At 42.2% G+C, this 15,438-nt stretch overlaps 1 protein-coding gene across 2 annotated transcripts in view; it reads left to right on the top strand.

Annotated features, from left to right (window-relative positions):
• Nucleotides 1-15,438, top strand: part of STAC (SH3 and cysteine rich domain) — a 1,460,498-nt gene that overhangs the window by 772,105 nt on the left and 672,955 nt on the right. For both annotated transcript variants that reach the window (XM_044064992.1, XM_044064993.1), the window contains exon 4: nt 4,917-5,017. In XM_044064992.1, the coding sequence (XP_043920927.1) occupies nt 4,917-5,017 (101 nt within the window). The remainder of the gene's footprint in view (nt 1-4,916; nt 5,018-15,438) is intronic.

The raw sequence follows: 15,438 nt of genomic DNA, 5'->3' as shown, positions 1-15,438 counted from the left end.
CTCTACGATGTTCCAAGTTTGTGTGTGTGCCTCATTATGACATTTTTCAGTTGGTGTGTGTGCATTTCTGATGGGTGTAATCATCCATGGTTCCAGTGCGTAGCCAGCATCCCCCATTAGATGGCCATATGGGATGCCCTCCTGGCAAATGCCTAGTGCAGCTGTGATGCATGCCAGATGTAGGAGTCGTGATAACTGCCAGGGCTGCCAACACACACATTGATGATGATGCCCTGGGCGTTGCACACAACCTGACAGTTGATGGAGTAATACCCCTTGCAGTTGACATAGACTCTACTCTCCTCACCAAGTGGTGCTTTGATGCACACATGAGTGCAGTCTATGGCACCCAGTACCTCTGGGTAGTGTGCTACATGATGGAAGAGACACATATTGCTGGTCCTCTCCTCAGGGGTGCTGAGAAAATAAATGTACTCACTGGCATGTGTTAGCATGACATCCAGGAACAGTAGATGTACCCTGGATATGCATGCCTGTGAGACCCCCATGATGTCCCCAGTAGATCTTTAGAAAATATCTATAGCTAGTATTCTTAAGGCTACACATACCTTTGTTTCTACTGTGATGGGTTCCCCTCTGTTGGCTCTGGGTCTCAGGTGAGGGTGGCAGAGCTGGGTGAGTTCCTGTAGTATGTCTCTGTCCACCCTGTAGCGCTCTACTATCTCCAGCTCATGTAGCCCCCAAAAGGTTACCCTGGGCCTGAACACTCTTCTCTTCCTTAGTCTGGGAGTATTGTCAGCATTATCATCATCATTATCACGGACTTCAACCTGCCTGTAGTGTATACAGATGTAGCAGAGCAGCTGCAGCCCCTATCATTTTGTCAGTTAAAACTCCCAAGTGTGTACTCCAATAGTTATGGTGCAGAGTATGTGGGAAAATCAGATTGAAGGGTGTATGCATACTTTATAGTAGTGTGCTACAGATGCAGCCTGTGTGATTGGCTGACTATGATACATTCCACCTGCCAGGTATTTCATCAAGGGGGTTTGAATGGGCCAGTGTCAGTGGAACAGGACTTATCAGTCTGTTATACTTGATTGGCTTGCTCAGGCTATTTCCTTTTTTTTCCCACTTTCTTTCAACTGCTAAGCCCCGCTGAGCTCCGCTTAAACCTATGGTGCTAGTATAAACATTGCTGAGCAGTTTAGACCCTCTACTGTACACAGGCACCCTTAGCTTTTTTTTAAATAGCTAAAACACAAGTGGGGAGCTAAGTATAGCTCAGCAGCCTCAGACACACACCCCTGCTTAGCTGTGCTTAGCTGAGTGCAAACAAGCACTGCTAAGCTCCAATTTGCTTACACATGCTGTGACACACACATGCTTTTAATGTTACATATCTGTTTTGCATACACCGACACAGTTCTAGCCCTACCACGGTTAGTACCTATGTACACGGTGGCCCTTTTTGTTATTCAATAACCCTGGCTCATTTACATACACCTAATTGCGTATACCCTGGATACAACACTACACCAGGGCCTATCTCCTTAGCTACCACTATAACCAGCCATTGTATGACTCTGCATGCTGGCCACTATAATGCAATAACTTTGTATACCTTTGTATTTCATGTTTTACACATTTTATTTTATTTTTTATTTATTTGCAAAATAACATGTTTGCACATCGCTGCACATCACTTAAATGTGGCATATGTGTTAAAAAAATAATTTTTTCATATACTGCATCATCTTTTCCACACAATGGCTGTTTGCATGGCTACTGTGACATATACAACCTTTTATTTGGACTGTTACAGCACCTGTTTAAATTTTATAGTCTGGTTTGTAACTGTGTACATTTTTCTTGCTGACACAGCACCTGTACAGATGCCTTTCTACTTCCTGAATCAGAAAATCACCTCATTTGCATGTTTTTCACCAGCAGATGAAGTGATTTGTATTCTGTGCACACCTCCATGTTTGTACAGTGTCTGCATGCTTGTGCACACCCCTAGCCCGGTTTCCTGGATCGCTTAGTGGCCATATTCCATGATTGGGCTGCTATACTATTCCTACATGGAGAATCCCTCAGTGTAGGGTTTATTGAATCACCCCCATTATCTTTCTCACTATGTGACTGCAGCACAATGGGGATTGGGAGCTATACTGTTTTCTCACTGCAGTGTGATTGTAGAGTTCATATATTATTTTTTTGCATCTTTTTTTGATTTTTTGTGAATTGATGTTCATACATTTCGGTGATTTGGTGTCACTTATTTGTGCATCAACATTTAGTGGTTTCAATGAGAGATTAGGCTCATATACATTTATATGTGTGTGTGTGTGTATATATATATATATATATATATATATGTATGTATACCTATCTCTCTCACTATGCATATATATATCTTCTTCTTCTTTCGGCTGCTCCCGTTACGGGTCGCCACAGCAGATCAACTGTTTCCATTTCTTCCTGTCCTCTGCATCTTGCTCTGTCACACCAACCACCTGCATGTCCTCTCTCACCACATCCATAAACCTTATCTTAGGCCTTCCTCTTTTCCTGTTACCTGGCAGCTTCATCCTTAGCATCTTTTTCCCAATATACTCTGCATCCCTCCTCAGCACATGTTCAAACCAACATAATCTTGCCTCTCTGGCTTTGTCTCCAAACCTTCCAGCCTGGGCTGACCCTCTAATATACTTATTCCTAATGCTGTCCATCCTCGTCACACCCAGTGGAAATCTTAACATCTTCAACTCTGCCACGTCAAGCTCTGACTTCTGCCTTTTTGTCAATGCCACTGTCTCCAACCCATATAACATAGCTGGTCTCACTACCCTCTTGTAGACCTTCCCTTTCACTCTTACTGGTACTAGTCTGTCACAAATCACTCCTGACACTCTTCTCCACCCACTCCATCCTGCCTGTACTCTCTTCTTCACCTCTCTTCCACACTCACCATTACGCTGAACTGTTGATCCCAAGTACTTAAACTCATTCACCTTTGCCACCTCAACTCCCTGCATCCTCACCATTCCTCTATCTTCCCTCTCATTCACACACTTATATTCTGTCTTAGTCCTGCTGACCTTCATTCCTCTTCTCTCTAGAGCATATCTCCACCTCTCCAGGGTCTCCTCCACCTGTTCCCTACTCTCACTACAGATCACAATGTCATCTGCAAACATCATAGTCCACGGGGACTCCTGTCTGATCTCATCTGTCAACCTGTCCATCACCATTGCAAATAAGAAAGGGCTCCGAGCTGATCCTTGATGTAATCCCACCTCCACCTTAAATGCATCTGTCACTCCCTCCACAGACCTCACCGCAGTCACACTACCCTCGTACATATCCTGTACCACTCTTGCATACTTCTCTGACACTCCCGACTTCCTCATACAATACCACAACTCCTCTCTAGGCACCCTGTCATATGCTTTCTCTAAATCCACAAAGACACAATGCAACTCCTTCTGACCATCTCTGTATTTCTCCATCAACACTCTCAGAGCAAACATCGCATCTATAGTGCTCTTTCCTGGCATGAAACCATACTGCTGATCACTAATCATCACCTCCCTTCTTAACCTAGCTTCCACTACTCTTTCCCATAACTTCAAGCTGTGACTGATCAGTTTAATCCCTCTGTAGTTACTACAGCTCTGCACATCACCCTTATTCTTAAAAATTGGTACCAAAACACTTTTTCTCCATTCCTCAGGCATCCTCTCACTTTCCAAGATTTCATTAAACAATCTAGTTAAAAACTCCACTGCCATTTCACCTAAACACCTCCATGCTTCCACAGGTATGTCATCAGGACCAACAGCCTTTCTGTTCTTCATCCTCTTCATAGCTATCCTTACTTCCTCCTTGCTAATCAACTGCACTTCATGATTCAGTATCCACACATCATCCAACCTTCTCTCCCTCTCATTCTCTTCATTCATCAACCCCTCAAAGTACTCTTTCCATCTGCTCAACACACTCTCCTTGCTTGTGTGTGTGTGTATATATATATATATATATATATATATATATATGTATATATATATATATGTGTGTGTGTGTGTGTGTGTGTGTGTGTGTGTGTGTGTGTGTGTGTGTGTGTATCTATCTAGCTATATAAATGTGTGGGTATGTGTGTGCACCAATGTTTTTTTTTTTCAGTTAGCATGGTATTTATACATGCTCCATTGTAACTACAACAGTGTTTACCGAAGCATTTATCATTTAGTACATTCTGTATTAATCTTTCTGTCTGCATACTTTAATTTTTTCATTCTTTGTCTCTCTCTGTCTTTCTCTCTCTCTCTCTGTCTATTTTGATTTATTTTGTTTTACTTTTTTTATGCATCCATAGTTTCTTTTCTCTCTCCTTTTTTTTTTTTTTCTTTAGTTTCCTTGTATTGTTTTTGTGTGACGTTGCTGTTTGGATAAGTAAAGGCAAATAATCCATAACCATAATGAAAATGTTTGGCAGGTTACATTTTGCCATCATTAATAATGACCATAAAAAGTACCTCCCTGTGCCAGAAGGTGGCATTCTATACAGTAACAAGCATACAGGATATGGACTATGTGCTATATTTGCTTTGTGCTATGACTCCAAATGCTTCAAATTTTAGAGTCTTTACTGCAATTGTTTGCATACCATATGCATTTGTAAACTTTTGTTTCTCTTTTAATAACATGGTATTCTAAGCTGGTGCTGTACAAATGTAACTGAAAAATATATTTCAACTTGAATTCAAAATAGTGGATTAATTCCTGTTCATATGCAGTTTTTCTAACTTTGACTTTTTTTTGTAAAACCATAACACTATAAACATAACTGCGCAGAAGTGTTATGCTTAAAGTACTGATAAAAGCTGAAGAATTGCAGCATGTTGATACTATTAGTTTCTAACTTTTTTATGTGTTGCTGGCATTGACAGGAACAAATTCAAAACATGGACTTCGATGCAAAGCCTGTAAGATGAGCATTCATCACAAGTGTTCAGAAGGCATTGATCAGCAGCGATGCATGGGCAAGCTGGTAGGTGATGTAAAGGAATGGTCAACAATTGCATTGTACTCAAGACAAGAGTAACAGAATTGGGGTTAACAATGGCTTAACTGAGTGCTATAATATTCTGGTGAAGCAACCTCAGAAACTTGGCTCAAACCTAGCACTAAGGATGAGGAAGTCATCCCACCTGGGTATAACATCCTCAGAGCCGACAGAACCACTAAAAAAGGCGGTGGAATAGCAGTCATGTTCAAGAACTCCTTGAATATCATTAGGAATCCACTCCAACCTCCAAAAGTCCATAACCAGGAATTACTTGCCCTGAAGCTATCCCTAAACAACCAAAAAAGTATTAATCTCCTAGTCATATATCTCCCTCCAGGCAACAATTCCGAATCCCTTGAACAAACTCTGAGTTGGCTTTCCACCTTCTATCCGCAGGAAACGATTATTTTAGGAGATGTTAACATGGACTGGTCTCTACTCCACCCAACTCAAACCACTCCTCATTAACTTACATGGATTTTTCCAACATATTCATTCCGTCACTAGAATTGGAAATGCCCAACAAAGGAGAGCATCATAGACTGGATCCTTACTAACAAGAATCCTTCCAACTATACCTCAGGGACCCTCCCTAACGACCTTAGTGACCACCTTATCACTTTTATTATTAAAACAAATGCACAACTACAAACCCCTCACCAGATTAGTCAGAAACAGCAAGAATTTTGTCCCTGATCAATTCCTTGCTGACCTCCGTCTTGTAACTGGTCCATCCTAAAAACTCTACCCTTAGATCAGAGGGTGTCATACTTTAATGACACGTTCCTTACAATACTTGACTATCACCCCAAGCGACTCATTAGAACTAAGGAACGATTGCACCTTGGCTAACTAATGATTCTAAAACTAAAATTAAACTCAGAGACCAGGCCTGGAACAAATGGAGAACCACTAAAACCCCTCTAGATCGCATCAAGTTTCTTCAGCTTAGAAACTCAACCAAAGCTGCTGTTATGTCTGACAAAAAACAATATTTCTGTCACCTACAAGACAAATATCAAAATAATCCCAAAAAATTCTGGGCAAGTTTCAATCACCTCCTCCATCCAGGCAAATCCACTACCCCCACACCAGAATCACTCATGGACAAAAATCCCAGTGAAATAGCTAACACCTTTAATTCCTTTTTACTGAGACCATCCAGTCCCTTGCTAGTCAGCTCACTTCACCCCTGTGGCTCCCACCCCAACTACCTACCCCACTCAAACTGCCTTTAATTTAAAACCCACCTCCACCTACTACATTCGTACCCTCCTAAAAAAACTTAAACCAACCACCCTAGCGGCTGACTTACTTCCAGCCAAATACTTACAAATAGCTTCTGATGCCATAGCCTACCCTGTATCAATCTTAATCAACCAGTCAATTGCTGAAGCCTCTATTCCCTCAATCTGGAAAATCTCGTATATCATTCCTCTCCACAAAGGAGGGTTATCCACTGCCACAACAAACTATAGACCCATAGCCATTCTCTCCCGCCTATCTAAAATTTTGGAACGCTGCATTCACAAGCAACTCATCACCCACCTCACACAAAATAACCTCCTGTCCAACACCCAACACGGTTTCCGCCCCCATCATAGCACAACCACGGCTCTCCTCTCCTTTGTTGATTCAATTAACCTCAACCGGAATAACAAACTAATTTCCTCTGCGCTCTTTCTAGACCTATCGAAGCCTTGATATGGTCAACCACAACCAGCTGCTCCATACATTGGAAACTTTTAATCTTAGCAAAACTACCATAAATTGGTTTAATGCATACCTCACAGGCAGAAAACAGGGTACAGTGGCAAAACAAGATTTCAGACCTACTCCCCACGAACATCGGTGTCCCCCAAGGATCTATTCTCGGTCCCCTTCTTTTCTCCGTCTTTATTAATGGTCTACACTCTATCCTCCCCAAAGCCACCTGCATACAATATGCAGATGACTCCACTCTTATCTGCTCGGACGACTCTCTCACCAAACTCCAAGTCACAACCCAAAACTGCTTTTCTATTGTCGAAAAATGGTTCTCAGATCTAAAACTCCTACTTAATCCAACTAAAACCAAATTGCTCCTATTCTACCCTGCCCCAGCGACTTCTTATGGCACGGAACCTCCCCATACCCCCACCTCAACCTTCATTGTGTCCTCTAATAACGGTACCAAAATTTATCCTGTCACCCACACTAAACTGCTTTGGGTGACAATTGACCACAAACTGAGATTCACATCCATGTAAACCAGGCCATTAAATCACTTAACAAGAAACTTGGGTCCATGTATAAAATAAAGAAATTTTAACCCCCACACCAAACTAACCATTGCCGCACCCACCTCCTACCCACACTCCTCTATGCCTCCCCAATATTCTCCTTCCTTCACAAGAAAGAGCTTAATAAACTATCCACTACCTATAACCACATAGCTAGATTCATTACCGGACTACCCTACCGCACCCATCACTGCCTAAATCTAAAAACACTGGGATGGCTAGAATTGCCCAACATCCTCAAATTTAACCAACTTACAGAGGCATTCAAAATCATAAAACACCCTGAAAAAACTCCCTCACTGAACAATATACTTACCCCCTACTCTAATCTAACATCCCTAAGGTCATCCAAAAGTATTCAAGTATTAACTATTAAATCTACTAACTCGGTGGTGATGCACTGTACAATTCCATTGGCAAAACTGGAATGCTCTCCCCAACAACCTTAGACTTATACCCACTCTCCACCAATTCAAAATACAACTTCGAACTCTATTAAAATCTCAATGGCTATGTCCATGCTCTAATCCAGACTAATAGCTCAGGCTCCCAACTCAACCCGGCCTACATAGGCCTCCATCCAGCCCTTAACTTAAGGGTCCACTATTAAGCCCTAATTACTCATCTTTACTAACTTATATCACTAATTGAATTTTTCTTTTTACCTACTGTTATATTTTTGTATTTTTAATGTTGCCTGTCTCAATTTCCTAGCTTATGTCACTATATTTTTATATTTTTATATTTTATATTTTTTATGTACCTCTGTGCTTTGGAGCTTTTCTCCCCGGGTCTCCACTGAAAATGGATATGTATCCAGTTGGACTAACCCGGTCAACAAATGTAAAATAAATAAATAAATAAAATAAATATTCTTATATGCCACTTTCTAAATCTCTGTTTTTCACCATTTAAACAATTGCAATATCAATGCTGAAAAATATACTATTATACTATAAATATAGTGCACAAGAAGTTAGTACAGAATACTATAAATATAGATGTCCTTCTATTCTCATGTTGCAGTATTCATAACTGTGGGGAGGTTGCTGCCTGCAGCACTGGCCATCTGGCCAGTATACCAAAGTCTTAGGATCAGAGGTGCATGCAACATGGCATGTCAGAACCATAAACTGACATCAGCTATAAAAGTGACATCTGCACGTACCCAATTCAGAACTTTTCTGCCGCAGTGATCTACAGGCCTCTGATCGCCAGCTTTGGGAATCAGTTTGCTCATTTGTTTCGGCCGTCTGATACAGATAAGTACCCTTCTGGGTTTTTTGTTACCTTTTTTATAGCTTTTCAAATGTACAGGCCAACTAGGAAGGGGAAGTGTGCTCGTGGAAGACAAATTCCACATAAGGACACGCATGATAAGTGCTTATTCTGTATAGGTGAGGGCCAAGACCATACATCTTGCTACATCTGCAAGTCTTTTGTAACGAAAACACTATGCAGCCATCAGGCTGCCTTAAAACGTTACTTAGAAAACCAGACTCTGGCATTTGGCATTAGGCATGGAGGGTGAGGTAGGTACCACCGACGAGCCACCTAGGAAGAAGGCCAAGAAAGTTAGGCCTGATGCCCATGCTGCACCTCAGGAGTCTGGTGAGACTCTCGAGGCAGATGTTAGCCCAGGGTCCCATCGGACATCTGTTTCACACCTAGAACTGGGAACCATGGTGAAATCCAGTTTGGTGATAACACAGAGTATGTCTGCTGAGGTTAATCAGCCATCAGCTCCTGATGGCGAGGGGAAGCCATGGCTCATGGTGTCAGAGGGGCCTACTCCTGCCTTTCCATCCTCCCAGGTGTCTGCTTCTAAACCAATGCATCCTTCTACTCCTCTAAAGAGGAAACAGAAATTAAAACATAGAGAAGCATAACCAGCTCCTGGATGGGAAGCTTTTTCATGAAATCTTTTCAGAGCCTTCCAGGCCCTCCAGTCTCAGGTGCCACAAACAGCCCCTACACCTCTGCATTCCTTAGAGTTTTCAGAGGATGAACTCTTCCTCTGATGAATCACTTACTTATTGTTCCCATACTGAATCCCCCAAGAACTTCATTACCCCTAAGGAGGAGGACACTATTAGTGATGAATCTCCAGAGGAAGAATTCTCCTTTGGGGACACCATTTCTCTTATGAGAGAACACTTCAAATGGCAGGCCTCAGATGTTTCAGAAACTAAAAAGAGATACTTTGAATTACTGTAGATGGGCCAGCCCTCCCCATCTGCAGTCTCTCCCCTGCACCCAGCCTTTTATGATGCCTTTCTGGCTGAATCCCAGGTACCTGATTCCCAGCCCCCAGCTTCCAAATGTCCAGATAGGTTTTATAAAGTTCTTCAGTATATACAATTCTTGTTCAGGAACCCCACTTGAAGACCCTGCCATCATAGCAGTGTCATCAGATAAATCATCCAGACAGCTGCCTTCAGTCTCTCTTTTTCCCACAGACAAGGCCAGCAGATTTATGACTAGGCTATGGAGGAAAGTCTGTACTTCCTCCACTCTAGCCATCAGAGCCCTAAAATATCAAACACACATGGCTAGGTTTGTTTTAGATACCCTATAAAAAGCTTCTGCACTTATACCAGATGTGTCAGACTCTCTTGCTAAGTCACAACTCTCTGCTCTTCTCTCTGCCTCCTCCTAGGTGACCAGGCACTCCATTAAGTGCAGTTATGATGTGGTAGAGGCATCTTTCACATCCACAGCCTCAGGTTCTGTCCTGAGAAGATATTCCTGGGTGAGGCTGCAGCCCCTTCCCATGGATGTCCATGGCTCTTTTTAGTGCAGCTTCTGCAGAGTTCCTTAAATCCCTACAGGAAAAGGGCAAGGAGTTACAAAATTTAAAACATTTGGTAGTCTCCCCTATTCCTAGGTACCATAGGAATTATCCTCAAAGGACCACCTTTGTTAGGCAGTAGTCATGTCAGCCTACTACCCCACAGGCTAAGGGACGGAGACAATCTAGGAAACACTCCACTCCTAGACCATCTTCTTCTTCCACTCCCACTTCTTTTTGGAGGCAGCCTGACCCAGACAGAGCCCCTCCACTGTGACTCAAACCCATTACCCACCTCCATTCCCCTGACCCTCTGCCTCACCCTTTCCCTACCCTCCTGGAGGAAAATTACTTCAGAGGCTTGGGTTCTTTCCATCATTCAAAAAGGATACTTTATGACTTGGTGGACACTTCCTCCTTTTCAGGGGATACCCTAACCCCCTCCAACTCAGCTTCATCTTTTTCTCCCAATCCTGGATCAGCTCCTAGCTCAGGGCACCATAGAAAGAGTACCTCTAGCCCAGACAAACAAGGGTTTTTACTCCAGGATGTTTTTGGTCACAAGAAAAGATGGCCCTTGGAGACCTATTCTAGATTTGTCAGTCCTCAATCTAGTCCTCAGGTTACCTACCTTCAAAATACTCACCTTGCACCACCTTCTACCTCTCATCCCCTACCAAGCTTTCATGGTATCCCTGGATCCGAAGGATGCCTACCTTCATTTTCCCATTCACCCCAGCTACAGGAAATTCCTACACTTTTCAGTAGGTTCCCTGAATTTTCAATTTTCTGCATTGCCATTTGAGCACTCCTCAGCCCCCAGAGTATTCACAAAGTGCCTAGCTCCAGTTATCACCCACTGCAGAATGCAGGGCATTCAAATATACCCATACCTGGACAACCTCTTGATACTTCACCAGGACAGCCACACCCTTCACCATCACCTATACATGGTGTCCAAAACCCTGGAAAACCTAGGGTTCACTTTGAAGCAGGAAAAGCCTCACCTGATACCCACCCAAGACCTGGTTTTCTTAGGTTGCAGGATAAAAACAGACCAGATGGTAGCCTTCATTCCTTGCTAGAAGGTAGAAACCATTACCCATTACCTTCAAATACTTCTCTGTCTCCAACCCTTATCTGCCAGGGAATTCCTGAGATTCCTAGGCCACAACATGCTTCCCCTGGTAAGGCTGCATATGAGGAAGTTCCAATGGGTGCTGAAGAGTTGGCAGAACTAACATTCCCACCCTCTGGATATTTCCCTACCTCTCCTTCCATGCCTGAAAAAAGAACTGGAATGGTGGATTGCAGCCATCCCCCTCAATTAGGGTATACCTTTGCAGATTCCCCCACCCTTACAACAAATCTTCACAGATGCTTCAGACCTGGGTTGGGGAGCAGTTTTGCAAATCCACAACAAACAAAACAAAGTTCAGGGAAAATGGTCCTCCCTCAGGTAAAGGGACTACATCAATATCAAAGAGATGAGGGCCCTTCTTCCAGCATTGCAAACATTTCACCAAATCCTTCTACCAGGTACCATGAAAGTAGTTACAGACAATATGACTGTCCTGTGGTATATCAACAAGCGCGGGGGGGGCAAGGTACTACCCGCTCTGCAGCTTGGCAATTCAACTTTGGTCCCTGGCAGCAAAACTACACATTCATCTGCAAGCAGTGTACTTTCCTTCCATAGAGAATGTGATGGCAGACACTCTCAGCAGAACCTCTGCACCCTCCTATGAATGGATGCTTCACAGGGAGGTGTTTTTGGATCTTATTCACAAGTGGGGTATTCCTCAGGCAGGTCTGTTTCCCTCCTCCCAGAATAAGCAGATGCCTCTTTTTTGCACAAGGGATCCACATCCACAGGCTTGGAAGGTAGATGCCTTCTCTTTTTTTGGTTGGGGATATATCTTTATGCCTTTCCCCCTTTCACACTGATTCAAAATTTCTTCCTGAAGATTCAGAGGGACAAACCAAAAATCCTACTGGTGACTCCCTTTTGGCCAAGACAGCATTGGTTTCCCCTTCTTCACCTACTAGCCAATGGCAATCACTACAGGTTACCCCACCATTTTGACCTACTCACACAAGACAGGGGGTCTCTCATACACCCTCAAGTGCTCAACCTCAGACTCACTCTGTGGATGATAGAGTTCTGATCCCCTTCAGATGCTTATATTCAGAGGACGTACTCAAGGTTCTGCAGGAGACCAGGAAATTTAGTACCAGGAGAAATTATTTGTCAGAATGGAAAAGATTCTCCAGGTGGTGTCAAAAGAAAAACAGGACCCTTTTCTTATTCCAGTACCCATGGTTCTTTCTTAGTTGTGTGAGCTTCTACATTCAGGACTGACTGACACTTCTGTTAAGGTACAGTTGTCAGCCATTTCTGGCTGTCTTCCCTTGGTACCTCCTTTGGCATCCAGATTAGAGGTAAAACTATTCTTAAGAGGGGTTCTCCATATCAGACCCCCTTGTAAACTGATACCTCCTTCATGGGACCTGAATTTTGTGCTTGAAAAAACTCACCTGACCTCCATTTGAACCAGCTCACTCGGCATCACTGAAGCTATGTACTTGGAAAACAGTTCTGCTGGTACCCCTCACATCTGCCAGGAGGGTCTCAGAAATTCAAGCCCTGATGGCTACCCTCCTTACCTAATCTTCCATAAGGACAGGGTCTCCGTCAGGACTAACCCTTCCTTCATGCCTAAAGTGGTTAATGAGCTGTCCTTGAATCAGACCACTAATTTTCATGTTTTCTTCCCTCAACCTCAAAATTCCTCTGAAAGAACCCTACATTCCTTAGTGGTCATAGACAATGTACGTATTACCTGGACAAGACCAAATCCATTAGAAAGTCTGACCAGTTGTCTGTCTCCATTCACCCAAGGACCATGGGGAAGGCAGTTTCTAAACAGACTGTATTGTCATGGATTACAAAAGTTACCTCTTGCTTGTTATTCCTTTTGTGGAAGAGATTTAACTGCCAATGTGAGAGCTCATTCTACTAGGGCAGCTGCTTTTTTAGCAGCCTTTTTTTAGGGGGGTGGACTATGCTTCCATGCTGGAAGCGGCCACCTGGCCCTCAGTCCATACCATTACTAAGCACTACAAGCTGGATTTGATCTCTAGAGCTAGAACTGGGTTTGCTAGGTCAATTTTACAGGGTATCATAGACCAGACCCCTCAACCTACCTCCCAGGCTCAAACCTAAAGCTTTGGTACTCTCCCTACAGTTATGAATACTGCAACATTAGAATAGAAGGACATAGAATAGTTGTGTAAGAACTTACAATAACCTTAGATGTCCTTCTCTTCCATGTTGCATTATTCAGTCCCCCCTCCTATCGCCTCTTATTCTATTTATTTATCTGGAGTGGCATTTCCGTACCTTTTCTCCATCCAAATGGGCACACCAACAGGCACATACTTCTGTTAGGTTCCTTCTGGCCTGGTAGCATATGTGGGTCTGAAAAGCTTCCTTTTCTTGCTTCCCAGGGGTACTACTGTATGCAGCAGTCATTTCTGAAGTGTGTACATACAGACGTCACATTTATAGCCAACGTTGGTTTATGGCTTTGACATGCAACGTCACATGCACCCCTGATCCTAAGACTTTGGTATACTGGCCGGATGTCCAGTGCTGCAGGCAGCAACCTCCCCAGAGTTATAAATACTGCAACATGGAAGAGAAGGACATCTAAGGTTATGGTAAGTTCTTACACAACTAGTCTATCTTGACAATAAATAAACTTGTTTAAACTTGATAAACTCTTTCCACACAAAGTTATGCATATATCTCTAAGGTTTACAGCCATATTGTCTTTAAGTCTTTGAATATTTGTTTTTACATTTATGATAACATTTCAATACTTATGAATGTCTTTAGAATAAATGCATAGTACTTCAGTTATTTATTGAAGATTTTACCAACAAAATCTAATGTAATATTTAGTTGACACACCAAATGATTATAACATTTCTATTTTCTGCAACCCCCCCCCCCCCCCCGCTTCAGCATACCACAAAGGGCGTGTTGCTGTTGTCATTAACTATACAAAAAGTAAAGACTGTGCTGTTCCTCATAAAATTACAACAGGATGCAACATGCTGTCATGTCTCAAAAGCTTGCTTGGTATATCAGCTTTCTGAGAGTCACACAGTGCATTTTTTTGTCTTTCAGACTAAAATATTTTACATGGTTGAATTAAAGTAGGCAATAAAACAGTAATGCATTCAGTGTGGACAAAGATAAAGGACTTGATTGTAATGCAATTTCCATTATGATGTTTTAGTTTTACATTTTAATTTAAATGGTATTGTTGCCAGATTGAAGAATGAAAAAATAAATTAAAAAAAAAAATTAAGACCAAGACATGTTATATACGTTTCTTAAGTAAGATAACTGTTTCAAGGATTTCCCAGGTAAGTAGGCAGTTAAGAAGATCTCGGTACCCAGAATTTAAAAATATAAGTAACTTTGGAAGGGATGTTAGGATAACAGTTAACAAGTGTATACAACTGATCTGTAAATTATTTTAAAAGCATACTTGATGTGGACTTGATACATTTCCCTACAAAATCCACAACTTTAAGTTTGTTTTCCTTATATATGGTGCATGATTAGATTCAGCTATTTTGCCTCTTAAACTTATGCTGAGATTTTCAAACAAATAAGCTGCAGGTAGATTTTTTTTCATGAAGATGGAGTGCATGACTGAGCAAGGGTTATGCAACATAATGACAGTACACTGCAGTATAAAACATACTGGAATAATCACATGAGGGCACACTGCATGACTGAACACAGCTGTGCTCCACTGCATAAATCAGAGCTGGACAAAAAAAGCACAAGCTGGACACTGCCAAGCAGATCAATAAATAAATAGACAACAGGCATGTACTGACCAGCGTGAACTGCATAAGGCTGCCATAGCAAAAGAGCAGCAGTTAGTATGAGGTGGTGCATGATGTATCAGAGCATCAGAAAGGCTTACATGGCAAATAGCTATAGTGCAGTATGTCCATCTATGATGTAGTGGGCTGTCAATTGGCACCATTTGGTCTAAGGAAAGGTAAGGAAAGGGGAGTATAGTAAATAAGGAAATGGGAGAATGTAGCAGACAGAAAAGAATGAGCAGGTGGTAAAGAGATAAAACACTTTTTATGGCAATAGGATACTCATTTTATATGTCAGGAGAGAGTAGGATGATGGGAAGGGAAGAGTAAAATATGAGAAGAACAGATATAGAATGGCAGTGTGCATGGGGAAGAAATACACACAAAAATGTACAAACAAATGGGGTGGATTTATGCTT

This window comes from Protopterus annectens, chromosome 3.part0 (assembly GCF_019279795.1).
Source record: "Protopterus annectens isolate FY-2018-M chromosome 3.part0, PAN1.0, whole genome shotgun sequence".
In the NCBI taxonomy this organism is placed as follows: domain Eukaryota; kingdom Metazoa; phylum Chordata; order Ceratodontiformes; family Protopteridae; genus Protopterus; species Protopterus annectens.
The sequence above is the reverse complement of the archived record's forward strand: the minus strand, read 5'-3'. Positions and strand labels throughout refer to the sequence as shown.